This window comes from Cucurbita maxima, unplaced genomic scaffold (assembly GCF_002738345.1).
Source record: "Cucurbita maxima cultivar Rimu unplaced genomic scaffold, Cmax_1.0 Cma_Scf00001, whole genome shotgun sequence".
NCBI classification, from domain to species: domain Eukaryota; kingdom Viridiplantae; phylum Streptophyta; class Magnoliopsida; order Cucurbitales; family Cucurbitaceae; genus Cucurbita; species Cucurbita maxima.
Window position 1 is genome coordinate 9,261,985 of NW_019272017.1, and position 14,797 is coordinate 9,276,781.

Below are 14,797 nucleotides of genomic sequence, written 5' to 3' on the forward strand. Positions count from 1 at the left end.
GAGGGCATAAACAATAATGGGGTGTACGAGTTTTGTTGCTTAACGCATTTGGCAGCTTGGGAAATGGAAACGGAGGCAATAACGGGAAATGGCATAGGGCGGCCTCGTAAGCCGTGCAGAGCACAAAGGGCTGCCCCATCCATCTCTATTTCTGACCCCATTCGTACCACGTTTGAGTCTCTTTTAAATCATATCATATTCATATTTGTTTAGGACGTATTGTCTATGGTTGTATCCCCGTTTTAAATTACTTTTACATCCTTTTATCATAGGTAAGTTTTATTCTTTCATTTTATGCCTAAACATGGGTGTATGACCCGTCACCAAAATTATATTTACACCCTTCTAACTAAAATGCCCCAAAATGTATTAGTTGTTACTTTTTCTTACTCGAATTATATGCTATCAAAATCGTTGTTGTTGCCTAATCATTATTAAAATATTTTTTTCAAACATGACTCGTGACTCGAGCATACGTCGATGTTGTTTGCAAAATCTAAATTTGAATGCGATTATGACAAATAGCTCCCTCTCTTATTTACTTATTTTTTTAATAATTTAAAAAATAGAACTTTTTTTTAATATTTAATTTATTATTTAACTTTAGTACTAGGTCATGTTAGGTCAAAGTCAATTAGAGAACCCAGGTAAAAAAAACAATCAAGCTGTAAAATATATATTTTTTTCTTTTTTTTTTTTTTAGTTTATGTAGCATTGCGGGACCCACTTATATTATTGTACGACAATAGAAGATATTAAAAAATTAATTTTTAAACTTCTCAAGTTGGAAGTGTTTTCGGTTTTTCATTTTGATATTTCTACTCGTGTCTGGTGAAAGAATGGGCACAATATCTCCTCTCCCAATATACCGTCCAAAACATGTCAGCCATGAACAGTGCTAGCAACTTGACTACGCTCATGAACTAAGCTAATTTCTCGTGCTAGCAACCTGACTACGCTCATGAACTAAGCTAATTTCTCTTTAACTTATATATTTTTCATAGTACATAGAACATCTATTTACTCCTATCTATCTTCTCTTACTTATGCGTTTTCAAGAAAATCACAGTCCCATCTTGATAAGACACGGTTCCACTTACGTATGAGAAAAGTGAAAAGCTTTTTGTCGTCTTACGTCTAGCTAACCATACAAACAAGCCGATCAGTTTCCATCATTTAAAAAATGGGGACATGGTTGTAGTCACGATCTAAAACTATTGGAAACATTAAATTGTATTCATTCGACCGAATTATTTTGTATTCCAATATTGCAAAGTTTTTGATAAAATTCATCCAACTTACTCATACAACTTTTGAACTTGGTTCCTTCAATAATTAGCGATAGATTTCTTAATTTTGTCCCACATTATTTGGAACCCAAAGCAATAAAAATAATATATTTTAAAAAATAAAAAAGGAAAAAGATGGCATGTGGAAACATTATGAGTGTGTAGTGTGGACTAAATGAAAATCTGCACAAAGCAAAACGCACCGTTTTTGTACATTATTTGAGCGAGCCAAACCTGACAAACAAAATCCGACAATATAATATCAGCTTTTTACCGGTACTTGCTCCTAAGTCGAACCGTGTAATAATTATCCTTATTTCCCCCAAATTAGCCAAAATAAATAAAATAAAATAAAATAGAGAATAATATGATCAAAACGCAGAATTTGGTCGTCGTATTGTTGGTAATTGATGGAAGTTCAGCCCATGATGCCAGCCACTGGTTTTTGTTCGCTTCTTGACTCCGCAACTACAATGAAATTACAAGAATTAAACACAATTTCACGTCAATAAATAAATAAATTTCTATTTTCACTTTATAATTTTCAAATAATAAATCAAAAGCTATTTCTTTTACTATTATTATTTATTGTATGTGCTTTTGTTGATAAATAAAAAAAATTTAAATACAAAAATGAATTAATTATTCTTCTTTTTTTTTTTTAAAAATAATGGATTTGGAAATTCGTGAGAAACTTATTTCAAACCATCCTAGCAATTTCATGTGTTAATAAACAGAATGATTTTCCCGACATGTCGGAAACAGACAAGAAAGTATCATTGAAAATTCGTACATTTTGGTAGATTAAACCGTACAAAAAAGAAAAAAAAAAAAAGCATAAAAATGATTCTGTCCCTTTACTTCAACTCTTTCCTTTCTCTCTATTAAAAAAAATAATAATAAAATAATGATTTTCAGTTGTTGCTGGGCTTGACTGGGCTGGGCTAATAACAGGTTCCGAAGCCCATTGGGCATACAACTCGAAAATAAGCCCATTTTTCTTTGGGCTTACATATCTCCTAGCTTACTCCCCAAAATTTGACATATCAGACAAGGAGCCATTGAGAGAGTGCCACGTGGTTACAAAATCTCAATATTGATACTGGTTGGACCCGTTATGTATGGATATGTTTTGACACGGAGTTTAAATGAGAGCCACAGCTTGAGATTATTCCAGGTAAGCAGAAACGAGTCGAGGTTGACGTGGCGGATATAAGATTCTCAATGCCACGTGGCATCGAATCAGCCAATTACGTATTCCCTCTGCTATCCATTTAGATAAGCCTTTGCGTACAATAACAAACTGAGATTCAAATCTTCGTTACCATTTTTACAATTTTGGCAGAGCTAAACAGAGCGTTAAGTGATTTGATCGGAAATGGCCTCCGCTTGTGCTTCTTCCGCCATCGCCGCGGTGGCAATTTCTTCTTCCAGGCAAGTTTTTTCTCTTCCTCCGCCGTTTTTTGCAGTTCTTTATGGAGCTTTATTTTTTGCAGTTCCCAGAAGAATGGATGCCCCAAGGTTTCTAATTTCCTAACCGGCAAGAGGCTCAGGCTGAGAAAGTACACTGCTGCGGCTGTTGCTCCTCGATCAGCTCCGGTGTGCGCCGCCGCCGACCCTGACAGACCACTCTGGTTCCCTGGCAGCACCCCTCCCCCATGGCTCGACGGCAGCCTCCCCGGTGACTTTGGCTTTGATCCACTTGGTCTCTGTAAGTATTGTTGGACGATGAAAATCACACATCTAATAATTTAGGGATTTAATAATCGTAAGTTTAAATTGAAAGAATATACCTATGTTTGTCTGCGTGTATGAATATTGATAGCTTCTGATCCGGAGAGCTTGAGATGGAACCAGCAAGCAGAGCTGGTGCACTGCCGGTGGGCAATGTTGGGCGCCGCCGGGATTTTCATCCCGGAATTCTTGACGAAGATCGGAATTCTTAACACCCCGTCGTGGTACACTGCCGGAGAATTGGAATACTTCACCGATACCACCACTCTGTTCATTGTGGAACTCATTTTCATCGGTTGGGCCGAGGGTAGACGGTGGGCCGACATTCTGAAACCTGGTTGCGTTAACACTGACCCGATCTTCCCCAACAACAAGCTAACCGGAACCGACGTCGGGTACCCTGGTGGCCTGTGGTTCGACCCACTCGGTTGGGGTAGCGGGTCACCCGAAAAGATCAAGGAATTGAGAACGAAAGAGATCAAGAACGGGCGACTGGCTATGTTGGCGGTGATGGGCGCGTGGTTCCAACACATTTACACCGGCACCGGTCCCATCGACAACCTTTTCGCTCACCTTGCCGATCCCGGCCACGCCACTGTCTTCGCCGTGAGTTTTTAATTAACTTTACCTTTAAAATAAATAAATATTTATATATTTAAATATTCGAAACAAAATTGATGAGATTATTGTCGTTTTCTGCAGGCTTTCACACCCAAGTGAGGAACGTGAAGAAATTGGGAGTGAGAGAAAATGTCTGTATTAAATCACATCTTATATCCTTGTTGTTATGTGGTGTGTGTCTAATGGACATTATTATCAATTTAATGTACAAAATGAGATTATAAAAATAATTAAGGAAGTTTAGATGCATTAACCAATTATTAGAATATTTAATCATATAATTAAATGTGGACTTTGTATGCATTAACATAACAATTGACTAGTGGATCAAACAAATCGTTAATTGATATACACTCATTTCCAGTTCTAATATATTTATATGCATTAACCGTTCACAAGAACGCTGATCTTTCTTTGTTACGTTATTCATTTAAATTATTCAATATTCAATCTCGTTGCGATGAATGTTATTACTTCGTTGTTGACGTCGATTGAAAGTCTCTTTGTCGTAGCCTTATGATGGTGTTTTGAATATGTGAGATCTCACGTCGATTGGAAATGATAACGAAACATTCCTTATAAGCGTGTGGAAACTCTCCCTAACAAACGCGTTTTAAAATCATGAGATTGACGGTCATACGTAACGGGCTAACAGTGGACAATATCTGTTAGCGGTGAGCTTTGAATTGTTATAAATGGTATCAAAATCAGACACGCGGCAGTGTGCCAACGAGGAAGCTAGGCCCCCTAAGGATGTAGATTGTGATATCCCACATGAGTTAGAGAGGGGAACAAAACATTATGTATAATGGTATGAAAACCTCTCCCTAACAAACGTCGTGAGCCTGACGACAATAAGTAACGAGTCAAACCTAACAATATATATTAGCAGGGAACTTGAGTTGTTACAAATGGTATTATGGCTAGACACCCGACAGTGTCACAGCGAGAATGCTGGGCCCTTTAGGCAGGTGGATTGCGAGAATACACGTTAGTTGGAGAGGGAAACTAAACACTCCTTATAAAAGATATGAAACCTCTTCCTAACAAATGTGTTTTAAGATCGTAAAGCTGATAACGTAACGATAGCAATAATATATGTTAGCAATGAGCAATTTTAAATTACACTAACGGAGTATAAGCTAGGATTAATAAATAAGTTAATTAAGTTGGGAAAAAAGCAAATAGAGTCTAAAAATAATTTAAAATAAAATAAATAAACTAAATCAGTCAAACTAATAATTATAAATAAATAAAATACAAATTTTATATCTGCAAGTTGTTCAACTCTCTCTTCCTGCAAATGAAAGGAACATTTTTTTCATTAATTATTTAATTAAATTTATTAGACAAAAAATTAAAAATTTAGGAGTATTAATGCATTCAGTAATTATATTAAATAATTTAATCCGATTTATTAAAGTAACGAGAATGAACAAATTAATGAAGTTTAAATCAGATTCAGAGAAAATGAAGAAAGAATTAAAAATTAGTATAAAGAAAAGTATCGATTTCTATACGAATCTGAATTGAGTCGAATGGCTCGCTCGTTGTGAATCTCAACAACTCTAATTTTCAGAGCTCTCTCTCTCTCTCTCTCTCTCTCTCTCTCTGTAATCGCCGGTGATAATCTTGCGGAGAGAGAGGGAGAGAGAGAAATTACAGACGCTATTGTTTGTGTGAACTAATAATTAATGGTAAGAAGAGAGAATATTACAGTAGTGACGGAGGGGGGGGGGGGGGANGGGGGGGGGGGGGGGGGGGGGGGGGGGGGGGGGGGGGGGGGGGGGGGGGGGGGGGGGGGGGGGGGGGGGGGGGGGGGGGGGGGGGGGGGGGGGGGGGGGGGGGGGGGGGGGGGGGGGGGGGGGGGGGGGGGGGGGGGGGGGGGGGGAATTGGGAATTAGGAGGAAGAGGGGGGATAATTGGTACGGCGGACGGAGATTTGGGCGGGGATGGGGCGGCCGGTGCCAGAGCCACCGCAGCTGCTGCAGAACATGCGGCCGGAGCCAGAGCAGGTACGGCAGCCGATGTCGCGGTCGGACCAGCGGGAGCAGAGGCAGGGGACTCGACCGGTGCCGTTGCAGGAGGGGCAGCGGGGGGAGGAGCCGGCCATGGGTTTGTCCATCACGGATTTGACGAGGACGGCGCCGGCGAGGACGCTGAGGCCGGTGGCGAGTTGGGTGAGGACGATCGGAACCATAGTTGAGGGAGAGAGAGAGAGAGAGAGAGAGAGAGAGAGAAATGAGAGATGGAAGAAGAAGAAATGGGGAATGGATTGGAGATTTTTTTCGAGACGATATTAATTTAATTTATTTAATTAAAAAAAAAACATGAAAAGAAGGAAATGGGGGAAATAAAAGTGGTGAGAAGGAGGAACACGTAGACGAAGGTGCAGTTGGTGGCTTTGAGCGAAGAGCAAATTGTTGGGGGTAAAATTGGAATTTCACGACGGTGGCCTTTGCGTGGGTGACTTCCTTTTGCCTCTCTGTCTCTCTTCTCTCACTACGCTATTGCTTTGTGGATGTAGATTTTAGTTCAAAATCACTCTCTCCAGATTTTATTTTTTTATTATTATTTTATTCCCACTTTCTTTTCTATTTAAAAAATAGATAATTGAATATTTGAATATTAATTTTTCTTTTCTTTTTTAAGATTTAAATGTTGCTCAAGTTTACAACTTGTCAGCTTTATTTTTTAATTATCATTATTTTTTTAATGCAATCTTTTAAAAATTAGGTTGTTTTTTACAACCTTTTTCGTATTTGGTATTTTCTAAATTTTATACTATTTTAATTAGAAATTTGTAGCGATTTTTTTTTATCAAAATTAATGGATGATTTAATTTTTGTAAATTATAACTTTATGTGGTCTATAATTATTAATAAAATTTAAATTCAGCGAAGTAAATCTAGGGTGCTTTGTCTTATTTGAAAGGGGATAATTATAACCTACAAATAATTTATTTGTTGCAGATTATTCATATGTTGAGATGGCCGAGTTGGTCTAAGGCGCCAGATTAAGGTTCTGGTCCGAAAGGGCGTGGGTTCAAATCCCACTCTCAACATTTATTTTATTCTAGTTTCTTTTAATATATTAAATTAATGTTTTGAGAACCATTTCCATGTATGTTGATATGGCCGGTTGGTCTATGAGAAATGAGCGTAGTTTTGTATCAAATAATAATAATTATTTCTTTTTATTTTGTAAGTATAAAATTATTACATGCTATTTAAAATTAACTTTCATGTTGTGATGGCAAACCTAAATTATGGTGTTATACAAAAGGGTGTGGTTTCAAATCCTATACTCAACATTATTTATATTTTTTTAATCTTTTCTTCCAAGTAATAAAAATGTTGTATATTTTTTTCTTTGTTAATACAAGCTCGGAGAGAGCCCCAGACCATAACCACAGAAGTCTGAATATGAGTTTCAGCATGTGGATCGGGAATTAAGTTCGTCAATATGAAAGATGAAAGCTTACCAAATTTGGTGTTAATCGGATACTCGATGAACTATGCACGAAGTCGTATGTTCACTTGCCAATTAACGTATATTCGAGAAAGAATGAAAATACCTAAAAATGTACTATAGGGAAAAACATGATGGTGTCAGCTCTCCACCACCTCTTGGGCCCTGTGCCCTAAGCGAGCTACCTTGTGGCACGTATGTGTGAGCGAGCGTCTTTCTTTCAAAAGGGTATTTCAAGGACAGTACTAGAGATACGGGTGTGTCAGTATTGTGCATTAGCTCGTGTGCCAGAAGTTAGATTATGCACCCCCTATCCATAACATATGTCGTAAATGGTTTAGTATGGACACAGGAGAGCCTGATGCTTGAGAGAACCCGGATGGTCGATGTGTCTTGGGACATGGGATGAAATCACAATATATGTGTCATGTTGTTGGGAATCGAGATGACGATGCAATGTGACGTTATTGTGTCGCAAACGATTAAACATGCATGTACAAATGACGTGTGTGATTGAATAAGCTTGAATTCCGCATCAGTTGTGTTCAGTTGGAGAAGGTAAACCTTGTCGAAGGTCCGACAAAGCCACAAAGCGAGAAAAAATTTGTGAACGGAGCTTAAATTCCCTCTTAAAGGCTTGTTGTGAGCGTGTCAAAATCACTACACCACACACAAAATTAAGGAAGTACGTATGTAGCAATTACAAATAACCATTAATATGATAGTTCTCATTAAATAAATTATAGAAAAAAACTAATTTTACCGCCATTTTTCTCCCAAACCACCAGAAATGTAAATTGGTTCCCCGTATCATCATCTATTAGGGCCGTGGAAAGAAAAATATCTCTGCTCCTGATTTCGCGTACTGCAAGCTATTCTGTAAGGTCAATTCAAAATAGACAACCAGAAATGGCCGCAAGCCGGACTGTGTTGCGTTCTGCGACAATATTCTTAACGGAGCCATCGCGGCCCGTTCTCGTTGGCCGTGCTTCTTCCTCCTTCTCGCTCGGAACCAGGCGAACGTTCACTCACAGATTGTATTGCATTTCGTGGAACACTAGGGCTCGAGGATTTCTCTTTCCGAAACGAACTGTTCTGACTTGCTCCTACGATGAAACTCAATCGACGTCGTCGTCTAATCAGGACGACCAGGGCCCTCCTCAGGAGGCTGTTTTGAAGGCAATTTCAGGTTTCTACCTGACCTTTATGCTACCAAGGCTTTGGAATTGTAAGCAATAAATCAATTAATTTCAGGCATCACCTCTTCTTATACACAAGTCTGTATAATTCCTTGTGTGAGCTTCTGCTTGTTCATGATTATATTTCACTACGACTTTTGTTTATCTACGCGACATAATTGATTGCGAGTTCGTTTGGTTTCTCGACGCAGAGGTATCCAAGACAGAAGGGAGGGTTGGCCATACTACAAATATGGTACTTGGAGGAACAGTGACTGATGATTCTTCCAATGAGTGGATCGCTTTGGATCAAAAGGTATGGAACAGTTGCTCCATTAGCTCCAATTTATGTACAGAATGGCTGCTTCAAATCTTTTGATGGTTGCGTGTGTAGGTAAACTAGTATTGGCTTTGCTGCAATTAGAAATAAGTAGAAGATAGCTCTATCTTTTCACCATCACCTTATAGTTTGCTTGATTATTGGAAAGGTGAACTCGTACCCGGGCGTTAGAGGTTTTACGGCAATTGGAACTGGGGGAGATGATTTTGTGCAGTCTATGGTTGTTGCTGTGGAGTCTGTCCTCCAAAAGCCAATTCCTGAGGTGATTATTTTCAGTTTCTTAGGTCAATTTAAATTACAAAATCTATCATTCACTCTATTCCGCAGATGTCTCATTATATGATGCCTTATATATGTGGAATTTCTAAGAAATTGAAATTCATGCCTAGCATTTTTGCTTAAGAAAAGCACTCGAACAGTCTTTTTCTTGCTAGTTTGGGGACAGCTGGTTTGGGAACAGTGCAGTTATTGACGAAATTAGGCAAGATAGTGGGAAACATAGTCTTTCTGATTAATTTCAGGTATAAAATCTTGCACAAAATGACCTGATAATCTAAATTGGAAGACGTAACCTAATCTAATTGGATTTTTAATTCTGCAATTGTTGAAAACTGCAACTAGTTTACACAAAGAAAGCTCTTGTACTTCAAATTATAAGAGCTTGGTTTGGCTCTGGCTTGAAAGAAACAGTAGGATCTTCGGACTTCAACAACAAAAAACCTCTAGGAGCTTTGTGGACCATTATATTTTTGTAGCTCTTTTTTTAGAATAAATGGTTTGATTCTTTGACATAAACGGTTTACATGACTTTCTGACAATTGGAAGGCGTGGGTCTTGTCTTTCCTCCCCATTCATCTTATCCATGAAACCGTTACTCACACACAACAAAGTGAAGTTTACACCAAGAAAGAGAGGGAGTCTAAGTGGTGATTTAATTTTTTTTAATCTTATTTTAGATTGGAAATTGTTGGTATTTATGGTAAGACCACGTCCCTATTGAAGTAGAGTACATAATTCCTCAAGTTTATGCCATATGAGGTTGTAGGCAGTTGTTTAAGAAACCAAAAAGAAGGGCCTAGAGCAAAGACTTGTTATTGAGAAGGCTTATGTCAAGGTATTGCATGGTGGCTTTGGCAAAAAATAGATATCTTGGATTCTTTTGGGTGCTAGTATTTACTGCCAATTTCTCAGCTGTGCTCATAGAAGATTAGATGTTTGGGTGCTTGTCTATCTTGTCGCATCATACCTTTCCTTTTCCCTTCTCTCTTATTGGCGATCGATTATTTTAGTTAGATTCTTTGTACAAGGGAATTAAGTTGGTATTCTTGGTGGCTTTGTGGTTAGGAGATTTTATTAGATTTTTCTCGAAGATTGGTTCGTTAAAACCTCCAATTTATTCAAGGGCATCAAATTCTTTCAACATCCATTCGGGCATACAATCAATTTATCGAGATGAGTCATCATAGGTGAACTGCTCTCTTCTTTGGAGTTAAGTACACTGGATCTAGGTGTAGCTTCATCATTGTAGGTTTAGTTTAGAAAATTCAAAACTGTTGTATCAGTTATTTTATGCTTCACAACCACACTGCTCAAGTACCAAATATTAATTAGGTGAAATTAAGGCCCAACAATTGCCATTTCTTTCAAATTTCAAATTTTGCAAGGATTCATGAGAGATCTGATGGCTGATACCTTCGTGTGAGCTTCTCCAATCCCCTTATAAAACTATTTCTGAGTGCGGGAATGACATTAAGTTTTGTTAGTTTAGAGATTCAGGAGTGGATTTCTCTTTTGTGTGGTTGGATGGTACTTTTTTTCATTGACTCGTTGGATTGTGAATGGGAAAGGGGAGAATTCGAGGATGTTTTTTACTGCTATTTGGAGAACTGACTTCTCCTAGAAAGTTAAAGGTTTTAAGACTATTCTTTTTTGGGATACATAATGAATCAGTGTGTGAATCCCTTTAATTTGAGCAGCCTCATGAATCCCTTTAATTTTATCTTATCATGTAGAAAAGATAAAGGAAATTGTTGATAACCTTTCCATATAGTTTAGAGAAGAAGAATAATAATATTATTGTATTTCTTCTTATTCATCTAAAACAAATACAAGGCCTTCTTATATAGAAAAAAAGACCATCAATCAAGAAGGAAAGAAATATTACAAATATACAGAAGGAATATATACATAATATACAATCAATATTATAAAAGATATAAATGAAATTAAACAGAATTAATTTCGCAATATATTTTTTGGAGTCTGTTTAATGTTTGTAGCAGGCTTCTTTTCTCTATGATTGCATGCCAGTCCTTTCAAAGATAAGGTTGAATATTACTGCGTAATGCTTTTAGAGGTTTCTTTTAGAAGACTTCGTTGCAAAAAGAATAGGAGAATCTTTCAGATGCTGATAGAAGTTGATAAATGTGTAATGGAAGAGTTTTAGGATGATTTGCTTTTTGTTTCTTCATCATCAAGCTCTTTACTCTCCTTCTCGCAACTACTCTTTTTTCTGCTCTTTGTACGACTTTCAAGATCTGTTTCTTTTCTTTTCTTTATTTTCCTCTTCGACGGCTGCCCTTTGTGCATTGCATTCACTTAATTATAGGAAAATTGACAGAATAGGAGGAACGAGGGAACGTATGTAAAAGCTAATCCAAGTAACTAGTGTGTGACAAAGAGACCCACTACTTCATTTGGTTGCAAAGGTTTAACATGATTAGATTTTTTTCATAAGTCTAAACTAGCACGAACTAGGAAGATTCTTGACGAAAGGAATAGAGCGCTGCTCAGAGGCAATCAATTTAATTTATTCTGATAAAAAATAACCTCCTATTGTTCTTTGGGTAATCAAGCGGCACGTGGGGTTGTTGCCACCAAGTCTCTTGCAGGCGGCAAGGGCCGACGAAGTAACAGATTATCTTTCGGTGATTTAACGTAATCTTCGTGAACACACCATTATGGTTTTTCATTGAAGAATTAGAAACACAGTGTCTATATATCTCAAATGGATCATTAGAAGGGGGGAGTGAGGAGGAATTATATGAAAGAAATTGAACATTTAGTTTTTTGCAAACACAATTTCTCTGGCGAGTGAACTGTGTCAGGGGGTTACTGCTAAATCAGACAGTAGAAGTATGTGCTTGATGTAGTAGGATAACAAAATGCTGACGGCAAAACTCCAAATTTCCATTAGGGGAACGAGGTAGATCCCTGCGAATATTGATGGTTGAAGCGTTAAAAAAGTGGACCTACTCTATTTTGTCCTTGAAATCAATGAAGTTCTATTAGCCCCCACCATCTTTACCCTGCAGGTTAATTTTTACGCGTAGGGGTTTATTTTGTTATTGTTAGTTCCTTTGTTTTCAGTAATTTCTGTACATTGCTTATATATAGGCATCAATATTCAATTCTTTCATGAAATCATATACAGAGAATTTTCCATCTCTGGTTTATTAATAGTCTCCAAAAATCTGCAACAAGTCGTTATTTGGGAATGAATTTTCAATCATAGATAAATGGATTGGCTCCGATTCAATGGGATGATAGTATGGAGATTTGTTCCTGTATTTGATTGGCTTGCTAAAAAAAAATAATGTCCATGTCCATGTACAGGGCAAGGTGAGGCATAAATTATCGGCAAAAGGGAAGTACGTCTCAGTAAACATAGGACCAGTTCAAGTAATTTCCAGTGAGCAGGTGCCTCTCTTTTCTCTCTTATTAATTTGTTCATCAATGATGCCTTACAGTTTGTTAGCATAGCATGTCCTCCACCCCCAACACAAACACGATTGGTTACAGTGCTTCTTGATTTGGTCGACCATACTCACAATTAATAAACTATCTCATTTGGTTAAGGTATATATCTTTGATTCAAAATGTAAGAAGTTCGAATCTCCCACCCATGTACCCTCTTTTTTAATCTTGTCCTAGATTCAACTGTTGCTATTAAAATCTAAGTTCGGATTCAACTGTGGCATGATTTAGAATAAAGAAGTTCGAAGATTGAAGAAAATTTTGTAAAAAAATCTAAAATGATTTTTTGTGCTTTCCCGTTCCAGGTTCAAGCCGTGTACAACGCAATGAAGAGAGATGACCGTATGAAATACTTTCTATAGAATTAGGGTTCACTACTTGTACAACTCCATGTAATGTAATCACTCTTATCCTTTAGAAACCTTGATTATTCCACTTAAAAGCTCTCTAATTTCACTTAATTTTTTCTTAATCTCTCTGACTTCCATCTTATACTTAAAAATATCCAAACCCAACTACCCTTTATCGTGTTTAATATATTACACCCTTAGTCGCTCCCCACTTTGCCTTGTTTGCTAGCCTGTTGTTGATAAGCCTTCGTTTCAAAATTTTGAATAAAGCATTTGGTTACCACAGCACCAGACAAACACACCATCTTGTCTTTTATGTGTACCCTTCTTTTTCTTCCAATTTGAACGTTTGGTGCAAATTTCAAATTCATTGAATTTTATGGATTTTATTGCCACAAATATCTAACATTATTTTGCTTTTGCTTTATTCTACAGTTTGTTGTATGGTCATTTATGGGCCTTTAACTTTCTATTGCCTTCAAGAGAATGTTCATGAACTCTTTTTCCCAGAGAATTCAATTCTGATTCAAGTGGGCTTTTTAGAAGCTGTTGAAGTTTCGTCTAATTTGGATTAATTAATTAGGGCATTAGGCTTAAAATGTCATCATCATCTCAAAGATCCTCCCGCTAATCAAAGCAAAATCATAATTATGGCAGACAAAAACGCTAATTGTGTTCTTAAAAGAAACGTAATGACCCGAAAATGGGAATTTAACTGAACAATACCATCTGAGTGGGAGCGACAGGATGAAAAAGAGAACACAGAAAGAGGAAAAAAGAAACAAAAAGTCAATTAAAAGTTGATTGAATGAAACCTTTTACTTTTCCTTCGTCCGAAAACACAGCCGAAGAAGACGGCCGAATTGTTCGTGAGCAGTGTATTCGCCCGCTGAGATCCGACTCCGGCGGGTTTTATTGAGAAAATATTCCCTACAACTCATTTACCGCCGGTCAGTAGACCGATAACTATCTGTAGACAAAAAAAAATATTCCAGAAATGACAAATCTCCGGCGAATAAACCCTCTTGATCTAACAAAATCGATCGGAAATGCGGTCGGCGCTGCTCATGTTAGCGGCCGGAGGAATCTTAAAGTGCCATAACCTTCCGACTCCATTGACGTAATACTTGTTCTTGCACAAAAACTCCTGCGCGAAGGTTCTTTCCACTTTCCGGTCAATATCGTGCAGAAACACGTCGGTGACGCCGGATCCTTTCCGATTTCTAGCCATTACAGCGGCGGAAAATATAGCAGCCATCCGGCCAGGAGCCTCAGCAAAATAGCCCCTCGGCGCATCGATCATTATCAGGTCCCATTCCTTCTCATAAATCTCTTCTGGAAGGTTGTGAAGCGCTAACTTACACTTTTCATTGCCCTTAAGAAACGCCTTCGAAGGCGAGCAGTACGGCTCCGATTTATACGTGGAGAGCAGGCGATCCGCTTCTTGAAGCTGCGTCCGGTACTGGACGTGATAGGCTCGAAGCATCGGAGCGTCTTTCAGAACCGTCTGAACCCATTTCGGATCCTCCTCGAGAAAAATTGTGGTTCCGAGAGGGTTGAGCGACGCCCACATCAACGAATCGTGGCCCAGCCCGAACACCAGAAAATTGCAGGGACATCGAGTCTTCAATACGTCGAATGAGATACTGATCTCGTCAAACGATTGCTGCGGAACAATCTTCGACGTCGCGTAGTGGATTATCGACTGAAGCTGGATTTCCGCCGCTGAATATCCGGTTATTGTCGGTGCTCTGATGCCGGAGATGGAACAGAATAAGTTACTGTCCACAAATCCTATGTATCCAGAAATCATCAGTGAACCGGCAATTAAGCCGGCGATGGCTAATCCGAGAATCCATGGCGTCGCGGAAAATCGATTCTTCATTATCAGTTGATAAAAATTCTATCAACTCTTCGAAATGAAGAAATCGAAGAATTCTTCTGTCGTCGTTAACGCCTCTCTTGGGGGCGATCGGTTCGTTTAAAGGGATAGAGAGATGGGTATCGAGAGAACGGTGCTCGAAATGACATCAATACCCTCCTTGTGAGGACCGTCTT

General features: G+C 38.3%; 4 protein-coding genes and 1 non-coding gene across 5 annotated transcripts; 3 read left to right on the forward strand and 2 right to left on the reverse strand.

Moving 5' to 3' along the window:
* Positions 1–2,573: 2,573 nt before the first annotated feature.
* On the forward strand, positions 2,574–3,882 carry LOC111493102 (chlorophyll a-b binding protein 7, chloroplastic). Its single transcript, XM_023142718.1, has 4 exons — positions 2,574–2,723; positions 2,786–3,000; positions 3,115–3,629; positions 3,726–3,882. The coding sequence occupies exons 1-4, from the start codon at positions 2,668–2,670 to the stop codon at positions 3,741–3,743; spliced, it is 804 nt and encodes a 267-aa protein (XP_022998486.1). The 5' UTR covers positions 2,574–2,667; the 3' UTR covers positions 3,744–3,882.
* A 1,251-nt stretch (positions 3,883–5,133) lies between these two features.
* Positions 5,134–5,934, reverse strand: LOC111493328. The gene is made up of 2 exons (XM_023142994.1): positions 5,537–5,934; positions 5,134–5,388 (listed from the first exon to the last, which is right to left on the reverse strand). Exon 1 carries the CDS (start codon positions 5,842–5,844, stop codon positions 5,545–5,547), a length of 300 nt encoding a protein of 99 aa, XP_022998762.1. The 5' UTR covers positions 5,845–5,934; the 3' UTR covers positions 5,134–5,388; positions 5,537–5,544.
* Positions 5,935–6,627: 693 nt separating this feature from the next.
* TRNAL-AAG lies at positions 6,628–6,708 on the forward strand. The gene has a single exon. It is a non-coding gene; the product is annotated as a tRNA-Leu (tRNA).
* Positions 6,709–7,930: 1,222 nt separating this feature from the next.
* Positions 7,931–13,036, forward strand: LOC111493214. Its single transcript, XM_023142863.1, has 5 exons — positions 7,931–8,304; positions 8,506–8,609; positions 8,782–8,895; positions 12,249–12,332; positions 12,695–13,036. The coding sequence occupies exons 1-5, from the start codon at positions 8,025–8,027 to the stop codon at positions 12,749–12,751; spliced, it is 639 nt and encodes a 212-aa protein (XP_022998631.1). The 5' UTR covers positions 7,931–8,024; the 3' UTR covers positions 12,752–13,036.
* A 322-nt stretch (positions 13,037–13,358) lies between these two features.
* On the reverse strand, positions 13,359–14,702 carry LOC111493053 (probable methyltransferase At1g27930). The gene has a single exon (XM_023142651.1). The coding sequence runs from the start codon at positions 14,622–14,624 to the stop codon at positions 13,770–13,772; it is 855 nt and encodes a 284-aa protein (XP_022998419.1). The 5' UTR covers positions 14,625–14,702; the 3' UTR covers positions 13,359–13,769.
* Between the last annotated feature and the right edge of the window lie 95 nt (positions 14,703–14,797).